The sequence below is a fragment of the Hyaena hyaena genome, unplaced genomic scaffold (assembly GCF_003009895.1).
Source record: "Hyaena hyaena isolate Hyena2069 unplaced genomic scaffold, ASM300989v1 scaffold_57, whole genome shotgun sequence".
Classification (NCBI taxonomy): domain Eukaryota; kingdom Metazoa; phylum Chordata; class Mammalia; order Carnivora; family Hyaenidae; genus Hyaena; species Hyaena hyaena.
The window spans coordinates 1,478,905-1,494,532 of record NW_024080690.1 but is presented as its reverse complement, the minus strand read 5'-3'; the positions used below and the strand labels follow the sequence as shown (position 1 = coordinate 1,494,532).

The following is a 15,628-nucleotide window of genomic DNA, read 5'->3' as shown; positions in this document are numbered from 1 at the left end:
GACCCAATCCCTTAGTTTTAGAAGCTGGGGGGCTGCCTGGAAGAGGTGACTTGGTAGCTGGGTCTTGAAGTGGGAGTGGGAAAGAGCAGGTCGGTGTGGCTGGAGGGGACTGTGCGTGGGAGGCACACAGTGCACAGAGCCCTAGAATGGCCTTGGATGTCATTCCGTCATCCTGGAGCATCTGGGCCACTTTCCTAGTGGACACTGTATGTTCCTGAAGCTGCCTCTTGCTTGCAGTGGCCGAGAGCTCATGGAGAGAGGGGGGCCGCAGAAAACTGGGCAGGGGATGACCAGTGGCAGGGCCAACAGTGCCCTGGGAACTCTCCAGCTGAGTTGGGGGCTCTGGGCATGCACGCCTGGAGGTCAAGACCCTGGTGGAAGTAAGGTTGACCTTGCCCAGGAAGCCGGGGCCAGCCCGGAGGTCCTCTCAGTAAGCAAGGGCTCAGGGCTGCTCTGCCTGTTCCTGCTGCAGGAAGTGATGAAGGTGTCAGATGGCAGCCTCCTGGGGGACCCCGGGCGCACACCGCTCAGCAAGAAGGAGGGCGTCAAGTGGCAGAGGCCCCGGCTCACCCGCCAGGCCCTGATGCGGTGCTGCCTGGTCAAGTGGATCCTGTCCAGTGCGGCCCCACAGGGCTCAGGTAGGGGCTGGGGCTGGCAGGGAGGAGGGCAGGGGTGGGGGTGGGGGTGGGGGGAGCATCTGTTCTGGGCTCCGTTCTATCTGAGGGCTCAGAGACCACCCTGGGACCCTGACCTCTGCCTAGATTGGGAGATGATGTTTTCATTCATTCGTGCCCTTCCCCATTAATCCAAGCAAGGTACAGCGCTCAAAGCAGGACCCATGGAGGGGGACAGAGGATTGGGGCCATGCTGGGGTAGGCCACCACGGTCACTGGGAGGATAGAGCCAGGCGTCAGAGCCTGACAGGCCCAGCTCGCTCTGCCCGCCCTCAGCGGGTAACCTTGGGCTGTTCACACATCCTTCCTAAGTCCTCTGTAAGAAAGGATGGGCAGTGATGTGTGCAGAGTCCCGGTGAGGAGGAATCCCCGGTCCTAGACCCACTTCGGTCTTGCTCAGTCACCCCAGGGGCCGGGACTGGCTCTTTACCTGGGGCAGCCCCAGGGGAATGCAGCAAACGGCTGCCTCGCACTCACTGGTGGTGATATTTGATGTTTGCTGAGTGTGACAGAGCAGGAGATGCAGACGTGGCCTCACGCAGCCCCCATACTCTCACACAGATGGGCACACACACCGCACGGCGCACGCTTACCTGTGCACACTGACCAACCCACCTGTGCCTCCACCACACACAGCGTGTGCAACCCCCTCATGCACATGTGGGTGCACACATACAGCTCACCCCCACACCCACACACACATGTGTGATCACATGCACAAGGCATGCGGGAGAGTCTGCCTCTTTGCCTTTAACAAAAGGGGCAGACTTGAACCCCAGCAGCCTTTCTTGTTTGTTGTCTCGGACCCTCTCTGCACGATTTCCAGGGAACCTCAGTCCCTCTGACAGGAGAATGGGCACAGACCATGACCCCAGGCTCCCAGGCTTGATGGGAGGAGAGGCGAGGGGATGGCCAAGGCCTGCAGCAGGCAAAGCGGCTGGCAGCCACCTCCATGGAGTGTGTGAGGGGAAGGGGCTGACACTTACCAGGCCCCTGTTCTTTACCCATCCAGGGTGCTCCCAGCACGGGCCCAGGGCCTCCCTCTGCTGCCCCAGAGCTGCTGCCCATCTGTGCTGCTTGTTGCCATCTGCTCCCAACCCCACTCCCCAAACCCCTTCGGCGCTCAGGCCTTGCACAGAAGCACTAGTGCACGTGAATACACAGGTGGGGTCCACGTGTGCTCCCCAACTTCTCGGGGCAACAGTGGGGGAATAGATTTTTGCATGTGGCAGAAACATGAAGTCACTGAAAGTTCATGCAAACCACTCACATGAGAAGCTCACACTGTCGCAGAACTGTCTGCTCTGCCACAGGGCACAAGCATCTCCGTTGTCTCAGAAACTGAGGGCAGAGGTGAAGCGGGGCACTGCGGGCGCTGTCGTGTGGCCAGCTGTGTGCGCCCCTGGGGTCGGTCTGTTCCCACTGACACAGCTTGTGTTGCCTGAGGTTCAAATGCCCTACTAGCTTTATACCCCAAGCTTGTATTTTTTCCTTTTTTTTTTTTTAAGTAGTCTCCACACCCAACGAGGGGCTGAAACTCATGACCCCTGACCCCCCCACCCCCGTCCCCAAGTTCAAGAGTCTCATGTTCTAACTGTGCCAGCCAGGGGCCCCCTCCAGGCTTTTCTTGGCACAGCACAAGCCCAGCACCCCAGTGTCTCTCTCCTTCCCTGATCCTCTCCATCCAGCACCCCCTCTTCACCCCCAGGCTTCGCGCCTGCTGGGTGCCATCTCCAACTTGCAATTTGTAGGCATGAAGCATGGGGCTGGAGTGACGCTTTTTGCACCCCTGAGTACGGGTGACAATGGAGAAAAGCAAGCTTGGAGGCAGGCTTGGTGTGTTCAAGGTCACAAGGAGAGGGGCCTAGAGGGCCACACCCACACGTCCCACCTTTAGCTCAGGGCAGGTTCTGGAGGCCAGGATCTTTCAAGTTAATTCTTGTGCTGAGCTGTCAGGATGTATTTGCTGAAGACTTGTCATAGCTGTGAGCAGGGGGGCAGGAGCAGGAGGCGGAGCGGGTGTAGGGGGGGAGCGGAGCAGGGCCCGGGACACCATCCATGGCTCAGGCCCAGCCTGGTGCATTCCCCTGCATGGACAGGTTTACCAGATACCATGCCAGGCACTCCGACAGTATGTGAAGCCTGGAAAAACAAGATCCTATTTCGTTGTGCGAGGTAGGCCCTGCAGATCCCTCGGTTTTACAAAAGGGTCAGTTGAAGCTCAGGGAGGTCACATGACACAGCAGGTCACAGGGTATTAGGGGCTGAGCAAGGTTTCTGACCTGGAGCGTCTTTCGGTGCCCCAGGCAGGGTACCACTCTGATGTGTGTCTTCCATGTCTTTTCTCTCTGGGACCATCAGGGATCTCTGAAGGTGGCAGCCACCCTCACAGACTGAGGAGCCAAGACCCCAGTGCACCCCTTGTCTCCATTAAGCATGGCTCCCAGACCCGATCTCCTTAGTCCAAATGTGCCCTCTGTGTGTCCCTCCAGGAAGGCATGGCTGGGTTGGTCACACTGAGGGTTTTGTGTGCATGTGAAATGCTAAACTGTGCGCAGGGAAGATGCTTCTGCCCCTTCAGGAGCCTTCATGGGCCCTGGGTGCAGAGAACAATAGTCCCACTCAGTGTCGCCCAGTCCCTGAGCTCAGCAGCGCCCAGCCGCGATGTCCTGAGCGGCAGGTGCCTGTGGAAGGCGGCCACGAGGCCGAGACACCGCACCTTTGTTGTCAGGGGTTTTTCCATTCAGAAGAAGCAGATCAGAGATGGATTTCTGGGACAGCTTTGGGGGGGAGGTGCGCACAACAAAGGCCCAGTAAAATCTACGGATGTGCCTAAGGCTTAGGCAACCGTGTCAAGGAGCGGGTGGCACTCAGGGGCCAGGGTTCGAGAGGGAAAGGGCTGAGCCAGCTGCCGCTGTGCCAGGCCATCCCTCCTGGGCTGTGGAGGCTCCCGCATGGAGTTGGGAGCTCAGTGGTAGCATCTGAGGTGGGCCCAGGAGTGGGGAGCACAGGGCAGGCAGCATGGAGGAGACCCCATCCTCGGCTGAAAAGTGTGTCCCTCACCAATACTGGGGGCTCGTCCTCAGTGCCCAGAGGACTCTGGGACTCTGACCCGCTCTGCATGTCTCCCCAGCATCTAAACATCCTTCTGGTCAGGATGCCAGAACGACTCTCCAGGAGCTTGGCTAGGCTACCGACCCAATAGACCCGCTTCTCACGTGCGGCTCCCTGCGAGGGAGTAGGACTGGGATTCTTCAACTGTAAAACTGTAATAGTAACACCACCCACAGAATAACCTGGGGTCTTGGCAGCAGGCCACTGGATCCAGGCTGGCCCATTTGTCCAAGAGGTATTTACTCTAGACTGGTGGGGAGTTCATAGAAACTCTAGAAGGCCGGAGAAGGAGGCCTGGATGTGATGAGGGCAGGGCCCTGCCTGCCACTCCGGGAAGTGCCCCCACATCCCTCGCCGTCTGCTTGGAACACTGGAGCGGCAGCCACATGCCCCATGTGACATGTGCAGCCGTTCCTCACGCAAACGGACACGCTCCTGCCCCCTCCCCTGCAGTGGAGACCCATCTCTTCGTCAGCCACTGTATCCATCTCTGGGTACCCACCTCTCCTGGACTTTCGTCAAGCCCATGTAAAGTCATAAAGCTGCCACCACCACTGGCATCCTGATAAATAGAGTGGTGGTAGAAAAGTCTGAGGACAAAAAGGTAAACAAATGTCTGTAATCTATAAGGATATATAAATATACGCTGGCAGAATTTTAATGCGTTTGAAACACCAAGACGTGCACAACATTGTGTTTCAAGGTGAGATGCCAGGATTTATCTGGAAACTGGTCACATGGCTCTTGAAGCCTTCACGTTCATCCAAGGTATGGAGAGTTCAGTGGTTGGAGTCTGAGGGGGGAGATGATTGGTGAAGAGGAACTCTCTGGAGAGAGTGTGCTGAGTCCGAACCCCAAGTTGAGAGAGGGATGTTTTAGTTACCTTTTGTCACCCAACAGAATACCTCCAAATCCCACCATTTTGTTTCCTCTCACATCTGTGGGTGAGGCATTAAGGCAGGTGTCCGCTGGATGGCTCTTCTACTCCACATGACATTGACTGTGATGATTCGCTTGCCTTTGTTTAGCTGGTGGCTGGGCTGGACCAGGAAGGTTCCGCTCACATGTGTGCCTCAGTGCCTGTCCCCCTCTCCAGGGCTCCTTACCACACCCCGGTCTCAGTGTGCAAGGGGCTGGCCTCTAACAGGGGCTGTTCCAATAAGAAAAGGCAAGAGAGCTTTTTTTTTTTTTTTTTACAAATAGTTTATTGTCAAATTAGTTTCCACATAACACCCAGTGCTCATCCCCACAAGTGCCCTCCTCCATGCCCATCCCCCCCTCCCCCCACATCCATCAGTCCTCAGTTTTTGTCAGCATTCAAGAGTCTCTCATGGTTTGCCTCTCTCCCTTTCCCCCACCATTTCCCCCCTTCTTCTCCTGGTTGGTCCTCTGTTAAGTTCCTCCTAGTCCTCCTATACGTGCACACATATGACATTTGTCCTTCAGAAAAGGCAAGAGAGCTTTTGAGGCCTAGGCTCCAGAACTCACACAGCATCATTTCCACTGAGTGTTGTTGGTCCAAACAAGTCCCCAGCTCAACCCAGATTTGAGGGAAAGGGAAATAGACTACCTTTGCACGGAGTTGTCGTAGAAAATTTGTAACTGTCTATAAACCACACAGAGGCCTCAGGTAAGAATCCTTGGCAGAGTGATCCAAACTCCCATTCCTGAGGTGGCCTGAGCTCTGGGTCATCCTGCCTATACCACCCCGCTCACTTTTATCCCTGTATTTGGCAATATTAATACATCCCCTGGAGAATTCACTAGATTTGAGACCTAGTGCTCCCCTCCCCCACCTCGTGCAGCTGTAGAACCTTCTCCCCTGGAGGATCAGGATCATCAGCTCAGCCAACACCCACTATGTCAGTTGGTCTCAGCGGCATGGGGGGCTCAAAATAGGTGATGGCCTCAGTGCAGCAGGTCCACTGGGGGTTCCCTTTAAGGAAGCATTCTTGATTTGAGATCTAAAACGTCTAATCTGGGGCCCAAAATATTGGAGGTGAGAAGCAAAAAAGCAGCGAGGGGGTTGTCGAGGGCTGGTGCGAGGGCCCACCATTAGCATTTCCCTTCGCTTCTGGATCCGTTATCCTGCCGGAGAAGCAGCTTATTCATGGCACACCCAGCATCTGATTGTGGCAGGTGCCAGGACCTGCCTCAATTCGTGGCAGGTGCCGGGACCAGGCCTTCAGTGGGCTCTTCCACTGTTGGGCGAGGCCAGCTGCCCCTGAGCTTGCAGAACCGGATAAGGTCGGTGGGTCATGCAAGCGCCGGCCTTTGGCCACACTTCTTTACTGTCAGATGAGTCCCTCGGTCAGTGATGATGGCGTGTGGGACATTGTGACAGGTGATGGTGTTGGCAGAGCGGGGCGGGCAGGAGGGAAGGCCCGGGTGCAGAATGGGTATTGGCTCCAGAGACGATGAGTGGTTTGTCCCTGCCAGGATGAAGGGGACACAATGTAGCAGACCTGCCAACCGGTGGCTGGCTTGTCACCATGCTGGCAGGCTGGGTGCTTGACAATAGCTGTAGCCACATCAGCCTGATGAGAAGCTCTTTTATTGAACCCGTAAGTAATCTTAGTCACAGGGCACTTTGTTGGTGAGCAGAGCTGGCAGCGAGGAATACAGGCTGACAGGCCATCTTGTCTACCTGACTACTGGGCTCCTTCTCAGGTGCGGGCGCCCTTTGGAGAACAGTCACCTTTCCTGCCATCTCTGTTCCTTCTCCTCCCTGACCCATGAACAAATGGTTAGCAACTGCCCATGAGTGATGGTGCTCAGGCCATCTCTTCTTCCAGATGGTTTGGGAAAGCAGATGTATTCAACAATCTGCCCACCAAAAAGATTCCCCTTCTCCATCATCCTTCCCTGCTGAGTGGGCCACCAGGTCAACCTCAAGTTGCTGCATACTTCTCACGGCTCCGTCTAGAAATTACATATGAACGCTCTTCCTCTTCAGACGGCCTTAGGGACTCCCTGAGGGACCACTGGTGTGGATTGATGGGAGGCTGGCAGAACAGCGGGTCCCATGGGGGCCCGAGTCACTTCCTACACACTTAACCTGGGCCTTCCAGACCCTCCGACCCTGCACTCAGACATAGCACCTGCACGTGATGATGGAGTGCCGCATACACGCACACAGGCCCTCTGAGCTGGGCGAGAGGTCGATACCCAGCGCCTGATGGACAGCTGAGGTCATGGTACCTGGTGTCCCTCAGGCATCCCATGTCCATGAGAGCCCAGTAGGAAACCACCAGCTGCATGTCAGAAGAAAAGGTCTTTGCCAAAGAAAGCATGGCTTTGCTGGAAACCCCGGGGAGAGCATGGAATGCTCCTATGGGGGCCTGCCCTTGGCCCTGCAGAGCCTGCTACCTTGTCTTAAACACAGTGTGTGCCAGGGAATGTGCAGGGTCCCATGCAGGCTCCTTGTATACAGCCTGGCCCGCAGCACAGCCATTGCTTACTGTCAGCACAGTGTGCAGTCCAGAGCAGCACACTTGCCCGTGGGACCCAGGAAAACCCATTCAACACTGAGCTTCCTTTTACCAGCCGGGAGTGCAAGGTGCAAGTTTGTCTTTCACTTTGGAGGGAATATTTTGACTCGGCTGTACCTTCATATAACCGAATCCCCAATAACAATGGCTTAATTTAGATAGAGATCTGAGAAATCTGGGCTAACCAGTGGCTGGCACTGGTTTAGCAGCTCGGGGGTGTCAGAATCAAGGTCTTGGGGGGCTGGCTCTTTGTGTTTTCTGGCTTTTTGTCTGTTTGTTTGCCCTTTCCCTTATAGCCACAAGGTGGTTGCTTTGGCTCCAGCTATCACGGCTTCATTCTAGGCAAGAGGAAGGAGAAATTGGGCAGAAGGAGGAAATGGTAGTGCTTGAATCAGGAAAGCAATACTCTCACAGAAATCTCTGGAAGATGTATGCGTGTATTTCATCGGCCATGACTGAGCCACCTTGACTGCAAGGGAGGTAGGGGAATGGTAGTTTTTTTAAGCTGGGCACATTACCACCTCCAATGGAATCTGAATTCTATAGTGAAAAAGCTAAGGAGAATGAATACTGAGGTAGCATTCTTGGCCACATGTACCTTGAAAGGTTGTTTAATGACTGAATGCACTGGTGGCCAAAAGGACTTTAGCAAACTGCCTAGCACATACCAGGTGCCCTACAAACGTGAGGTGGGGGGGTGGTCAGCAGTTTCTGCTCTAGTCATACTTGTTTTCCTTTACCTTCCTCACCAGAGGGACCCCTTTTCATCTCACCATTCTCTACTCTATAGAGGCACCAACAGGGCTGTGGTTTGGTGTCAGTGAGCAGAGATCAGTGATCAAGAAATAGCCAAAGGCCAGGGCCCTACCCATCCCTCAGCTCTGCCCAGGGCCCCTGTCCCTCCCCGACCCCCCACCAGGCAGAAGATTGGGTGGGAGCAGGCTGCTCCCTTTCTGGCTGCAGAGAAGCCTTGGGACATGAGTAAGGCCCCTTTGCAGCAAGATCACACCCTGAGCCAAATATCACACCAGTGGCACCTCCTCCATTGGTGCTGGGAGCTCAGGAGCAATGCCCACCCCCACTCTCACCCCCTTTCCAGCCCAGGAAGCTGCAGGAGCCCTTCTGCCTCCAGAAAGAGTGAGCTCCAGGTCGTGAGGAGCCAGAGCCAGGCACAAGGTGAAGGGGCCAGGCTGGGGGTAGGATTAGGTAGGATTATTAACCCTGGCAGTGCCAGCACCTGCCAGCCCCTGGGGGCTCTGGGCTGAGGTTGAGTGGGCAGGATCCCGGTCTTGGGAAAGGCTAAGAGAGCAGGAGGCAGAGACAGGACAGAGGGCAGATAAGGGAAGTTTAGGCCAGAGACACCAAGACACTGAGAGTCCGGTTGAGACCAAGAGGGGAGACAGACTAGAGTGGGGAGAGAGAGAGCATTCTAGAAGGAAGGCTCCAAGTGCCAGGTTGGGGAGAGGCAGGCAGGAAGAACAGAGCAGGCTGGGGGCAGCTTGCACTGTGGCCAGTCAGGCAGAGCCAAGGGCAGGAGCTGGGGTCCCCAGGATGGGACCAGGCCCGGGGGTGGCGGGGCACAGTGAGACCCCTGGCCTGGCCCGAGGGCCTGCTCTGAGGCTGCAGGAGTGCCACCACGGCTGCAAGAAGCACCTGGGAGACATCATCAGCTTCTTCTTCCGCTTCATCTCTGGGAACCTGGCGCGAGGTGAGGGCTGCGTTGGCAGTGCCGGTGAAGGGAGCAGGAAGAAGCAGGGTTGGGACCCAGGACCACTGCTCCTGCATTGAATGACACAGGGGCCATCAGAGGGGGCGGTGGCCCTGAGAGCAGAGCGAGAAGGGACTCCCTGGCCCGGAACCCGGCCGTCTGACCTCCAGGCAGCGAGTGCCAAGCCAGGGCCTGGGGAGGGAAAGGAGGTGGGAGGGGGCTTCCTTCTCAAGGTGCACAGACTCCAGCCCGGGCTGGGAGGGAGCAGGAAGCTCTGGGGCCAGCCCACGTGCCTTGCACACGCTGACCCATTGCCCTGTCCTCTCCCCTCCTCCCTCCCCCTGCCTGAGAGCCCCTTCCTCCTCCGTCAAAGACATGTGACATCTGCAGTGAGGATTAAAGAAAGTGCTTGCTCAGTGACAGCCATCTTTCAAAATCTATAAATACCAAGCAACCTGGAATTTCTGGTAGGGATACAAGGGTCTGTGAGGCTCGGGCCTGGGGAGGAGCCCATGCGGAAGTGACAGCACCACAGGCCAGGTGCCACTTCCACTTGGCCCTTCCCCATGGTGGGTGCTTAAGGGCGAAGCGGGACCAAGCCCCAGGATCAGCCCTGGGGACCAGGAGGCAGGCACGGGGCGAGGGGCTCCCGCGTGCGGGGACCTGGCGTTTTCTTGGCAAGATGAGCCGGCAAGGGTGGTGTCAGGAGCTCCGGACCCTGAAAGGAGAGACTCTCAACAGCTCGGAGCTTCTGAATCACTTTGTCTTATGCTGTGATTGGAGGGATGTGAAGGGAGTTAGGCTAAAGTAATCACATGGTCCTCTGAAGAGATATCACATTAAACCCCTAATACATATACATGTGTCACTGTAGACACATGACATGTTGGCTTTTTAGCCAAAGATCAAAAATATTTCTGCTGCCCAGAGATGCTCACAGACACTGAGGGGCAATGTGTCAACACTGAGTGGGACTGAGCTGAAAAGCCTGACCTCTGTCCCCTCTCTGAGGGGGGGCTGGGCTTGAACCCTGCTCTAGTTCTCCCTGTCCTGAGCGCCTGGGCACAAAGTCTGGTGCACTAAATCCTTGTCCAAGGATAATCTTTTAAGAAGAATAAAAACACCAAACTGCACATATAGTCAATCACATCAATCATTTCAAAGTCGGTCGAATAATAATGGTTTTGAATACTCAAAAGCAATAATAGATCTGTAAGAATAGGAAGACAGGTTTGCAGCGGGAGATGGAATGGAGGGCTGAGTCAAGTCGAAAGCAGGGGTGGTGACCTCAGGGGCCTTTCAGTGATGGGACTCAGGTCAACGTTGCTGCAGGCAATGGGAGCCCAGGGCCACAAGCTAGCTTTACAAAAGAAATGGAAACCCTGTCTGGGCTCCTGATGCCTCTTCGCCTTGCCTCCCAGCTACTCACCTTCCCCACCCCAGGCAGCCACTGTGGAGGAAGAGGGAACTTTGCAAGTGGAAGGTTACTTCTCTGGGAGGAGAGATACCTGGGGGCCAGGCTTAGAGGCAGGGGGATGCGCCTGGAGTTACCAAGGCTCCGGCCATGACCCCACTAGCTGCTTCTACCAGTTGGCCCTACTTGCCAGCCAGTGATCGTGAGAACCTGTCCTGACCACACTCAGCCTTGGCTCCTCATCTGTCCCGGGGGGATATGTGTAAGAGTGCCTGCTACACAGGGCCAGCAGGAGAGTCCACAGGACCCCTTGCTTATTGAGCATCATGCACCTTTTTCAAGGTTGAGTCACTTGCAGGCTCGTGGGGGCTGTTTCTCACTCCCTCCGTGTGTCTCTCTATCTCAGTCTGTCTTGAAAGGAGGGAGATGATGCATGTCTGTGTCACCTGAAGGTGAGGTCTGCCTCCCTAGGCTTGAGGTTCCTCCTCTGACAAACAACAAAAGGCACAAAGACTTGAGCTTGCTGGCCTACTTGTGAGCTCCTTCCAGCTCTGGGTGCTGGTTCTGGGATTCACAGTAAGTGGGGGTGCGGGGGAGCTGCCTGGGAGCAGGGAGCAAAGAGCCCAAGAGCAGGCTGGGTGTGGACGCTGCGATGCTGCTAAAATACAAATGTTCAACGTCAATGCAACTAACAAGCCAGAGGAAGTGGGGCTCTTTGTCACCTCTGACCCTTTCAGTCTGCCCTGTGGAGTTGGCCCTCTCTGTCCTTGGGTGGAATTTTGTACAGACCCGATGGCCGTCTCTTAGGTGTTAGCAAGTGCTCAGGGAATCCTATCTGGCCCATATCAGAGCTCCAGATCCCCATTGGCTTTGGGATCTCCCTCCGCTGACTTGTCTCAGGCATAAAGGTGGAGCAGGAAGGCAGAGTGTAGGTGGGGTCCTGGGCATCTCCACTCCTTCTTCACCTTGTTTCCCACCTGGTTCTGGGGGCCAGGCCAATGCCAGCCCCCTTCCTTTGCTCATGATGCCCCTTGACCTCATCTCCCAATGGTTGAGACTTCCGTCTCCAGGCAGGAGGAAAAGGGACATTGAAGATGGTTTCCCCCATCTTTCTTGCACAGGGTCCAAGGTGCTCTGCAGAAATGCAACCCCTGCCTCCAGGGACCATTACTGGGCAGGTGTCCAGTTCCCTCTCCTGACCTTGGCTGCCTCTGGCCACTGTAGCCATGGCATCACTTGACCTCTTCCAGGTGTGATCCACACCCACAAGGCCCCAGGGACACATGCCCAGACCCTAACAGGCTTCCCCAAAGCCTCTCAATTGGACAGAGGACTAAAACCCCCTTGCTGTGGGAAGAGAGGACACAGCACACCAACCATCTTTCCAACGATGGTCCCTTTCTCTGCCTCACCAACCTTTTCCTTCTCTGCCCCCTAGTGGGGTGAGGAAGGGTGAGCCACAGAGCCAGTTTTCTAGTCCCTTAATATGACCTGCGTAGCTGGTCTTGGCTATTGGCGCTTCTGCCCAAACTCAACAAGAAAAGTCATATTTAATCCCTTGTCCCTGCATATGAGACACGGAGTCCACATCAAGAGGGGGGAGAGCCCTGTCGCCCCACACTGCAGCAGGTGCCCAGGCTGGGGCTCCCAGGGACAAGGCATGGGGCAGAGGCAGGGAGGGGCCAGGAGTCAAGGAAGGGGGCTGGGGCCACAGACTGGGGCAGCAAAGACTTGAGGTTACAGACAAAGCTGGGTACAGCTGGCTTGTATTGTCAAAGCATCATTCTCTCTGTGTTAAAAATATCATTCTTCCACAAATAGACAGTGAATGTGTATCAAGGTTCTATTGAAGTACTTAATGAGGAAACCAGAATGACAAAGCTGATTCAAAAGAGAGAGAAACACAGGGATTTTTAGAGAGGGTGGAAATAAAAGGCACACTGGGATATGACCTCTTGGTTAGACTGAAGCTAAGAAAGACCCAGGGCAGCGAGACAGCCGCTGGTGGGGTTATCCTCTCCGCCAGAGAGAAGAGGAAATCATCGCATCTTATCAGATTTATAGGCTTGTAAAATGTCTGCGACCTCACCAGTTGTACCACCGACTTCTGTTCCTCTGGGGAGTCAGATGCTCTGGGCAGGCATTGCTGAATGCCCAGCAGGCCTGCTTTATTGCCACTGTTTTATTAATCAATTATTTTTTAAATGTTTATTTATTCTTGAGAGGGAGCACACATGAACAGGGGAGGGGCAGACAGAGAGGGGGCCAGAGGACCCAAAGCAGGCTCTGTGCTGACAGCAGTGAGCCCAATGTGCGGCTTGACCCCATGAGTCATGAGATCATAACCTGATCTCAACCGACTGAGCTACCCGGGCACTCCTCTTTAAACAGAATACTATCTCTGGCACTCATAGCTGGTAAAAGGTAAACTGAGGCATAGTAAACATTTTCAAGAGTTTATCCGAGCACACTTCCATTCGGACAGGGCAGTGTTAACAGGAGATGGTTAGGAGTGCCCCACAGACAGGAACTATGGGATGGGGTTTTTTTGTTTTTTTTTTTCAAATAGTTTATTGTCAAATTAGTTTCCACATAACACCCAAGTGCTCATCCCCACAAGTTATGGGACGGGTTTTATAAAGACTGTGCAGGACTAAAGCAAGGAAATATTTGATTGGCCATGGCTTAAGCAGTTGCCTTATTGGGGAAAGCCTAGTTGGCTGTTTGTGATTGGTTGTTCTTAAATTTCCTGGACTCTGACTTAGGTTTGGATTTGCTTACACAAACCACCATGGCATTAGAGCCACCTCCGTCCAGCAGCCTTCTTGTTTAATCTCTAACAATTCTCCCCTTTTGGTCATCCTTTCCTACATGAGGGATTAGCAGACAGTTGGATATTACTGCCACTCTCCGTCACCCTAAGGGTTAAGCTCTGATCTTGTCATAGGGAAACTCACAGATTATGTCAGGTTGTAGAAGAATCATTTTTGCTGTTCATCTCATTGCTCATCTTATTTCTGCTTCTCCAAGCCGGGTGAGACCATCTGATGTACTTCTGATGGCTGTGAACGTATATTTAAGACCCCTGAGAGAACATGGTGGACCAGAGAGATCACAGTGATACCTGTCAGGAGGAGAATACCAAGAGATCAAAGTATGCTCCTTCACCAGGGTACCCACGAACCCAACCAGTTGGTATTAAGTAAATCAAAGAATGTATCTGAAGAGGCATCAACCTGTTTCAGCCAAGTGGCTTATTTGTTCATTTCTTGTATTTGAATTTCTATTATACCAGAGCTGTTGATCCAGGCACAGCAGGAAGTCATTGCTATGGCCCAGACGCCTTGCTCAGTGAAAAAGGAATCCAAAGCAATTCTATTACCTACAATGACTTTATCAGCTTAAAATAATTGCTGCGCCAAAGAGGCATGTTTTAGGGTGGCAGATTTTGCTACCTGTCATTCCTTGCCTTTGAAATTCCTCTAAGAAGTTTCACAGTCTAGAATTTGAGTTGGGCTCTCCCATTGAACACCTCCCGTGGTCCTGAGAATGGATCAGTTCAGTTAAACAGTCATGTCTCATTTCAGGAGGGTTCCCAAACCTAGGAGCCTACATGGTACAAGCAATCAGATGTTCAATAAAAGGCATTTCTACATAAACAAACAAACACACGAACAAAAATCCAAAGGTTAATGGTTAGAGCAAACGATAAACCAGTTTCTGAGCCCAGAGGAAAACCAATCAAGAAGATTCTAGATGTTAGGTTCCTAGACATAAGGCTGAAAGCATCTCATAGTTTGGACACCTCTGGTGACGTCATCTCTGGTAGGGTGAACTTTCCAAGCAACAGGCATAAGACGTATCCATACTTGAGCCATTGTGGTGATTTCTCTAAAGTTTATATCTAGTTGGCAGGGTTTGGGGATTAGGGCAGTATTTGTTCTTAGTGAGTCCAAGTCAGAGTTAAGAAATCAGGAATGTTAGTTTGGAAAGCTGTAACCAGTCATCACAGAAAACTGGAAGAATTTGGAACCCAGGCCAGTTTATAGGTAGATAATAAACTTCAAAGACTATGCACGGAACTGGAGGGTATGTGACAGCTGATATCCACAAGGGTATGTGACAGCTTTCTCCAGAAACTATCATTTTACAGAAATTAAATTTACAGAAACATAGTTTTTTTTCTCTACAATTACCCCAATTTCTAGCGAGGCTCATAAGACAAATTTGTTTGCAAAATAAGTTGATGTATGGCCTGATTATTTATATAAGAATGGCAAGAATACTGATTTTATGTATATCCTTAAATATGATATGTCAGTTAAAGCTTGGTGGTGTCTAAGGGATTTTGTTGGGTACATAAAGTCATTCCTGGTTTATTAGATTTTGTAAAGCCTGGTTGGTCTAAGAAGCCAAGCCATGGACCTACTTAATTGTGTCCTGTTACTAGGAAAACAGATTCTTATTGAACTTTTGCAAATAACTACATTGTCATGAAAAATAAGAATAGCCAATAAGCCCTTTGGATTCTAGAGGGATCAGGCAAGGGAGGGAGAGAGGGAGGGAGGGAGGGAGAGAGAGAGAGAGAGAAATATATATATTCCATTTTTGTTTACAAAAGAATAACAAATTTCTGTGTTGTAGATCTTTTAGAAAAAAGAAAAAAGAAAAAAAAGATGGTTTTAAATCCAGAAAACAACACATTGAAGAACCAGCAGTGTTTCAAACAAAGTACTCAAACTTATAATTATCTTCATCAGTCCATTCAGCCCCACAGAATTAACCTTGATCTTAGGTTCACAGTTTTACGACCCTCAGTTTCCCCATGTGAGTTCTCACATAGTTTAGTGATACCGTCTTAAAGTTATCAGAAATCTGTACCTTCCAGAATTCTTTCCATGAATCTCTTTGAGAGGAAGCCCTTTTGCAAAAAAGCATTGGAGTAAGACAATAACTGTCTATAAATTTCAAAAGACTTAAAAGTAGCCATCGTTAAAGATCTGCTGAGAATTCATAATGCAGTTAACAAGGGATTTTCATTATTTCTGTGACATACATTTTAAGATAATAACTGGAATTATCATTGATGGCATACCAGGACACATGAGATCTCTAGGAATTTCATAGAATTTCTGGAACACTCACATCAATAACATATACACATAGAAATATAACCTGAAGAGGTTTTTTAATTTTGTTTTATTATTTTTTTTTAATGTTTATTTTA

At 52.3% G+C, this 15,628-nt stretch overlaps 1 protein-coding gene across 1 annotated transcript in view; it reads left to right on the top strand.

Moving 5' to 3' along the window:
• Positions 1-15,628, top strand: part of KCNIP3 (potassium voltage-gated channel interacting protein 3) — an 86,073-nt gene that overhangs the window by 13,016 nt on the left and 57,429 nt on the right. The window contains exon 2 of the mRNA XM_039231741.1: positions 473-638. Coding sequence (XP_039087672.1) covers positions 473-638 — 166 coding nt within the window. The remainder of the gene's footprint in view (positions 1-472; positions 639-15,628) is intronic.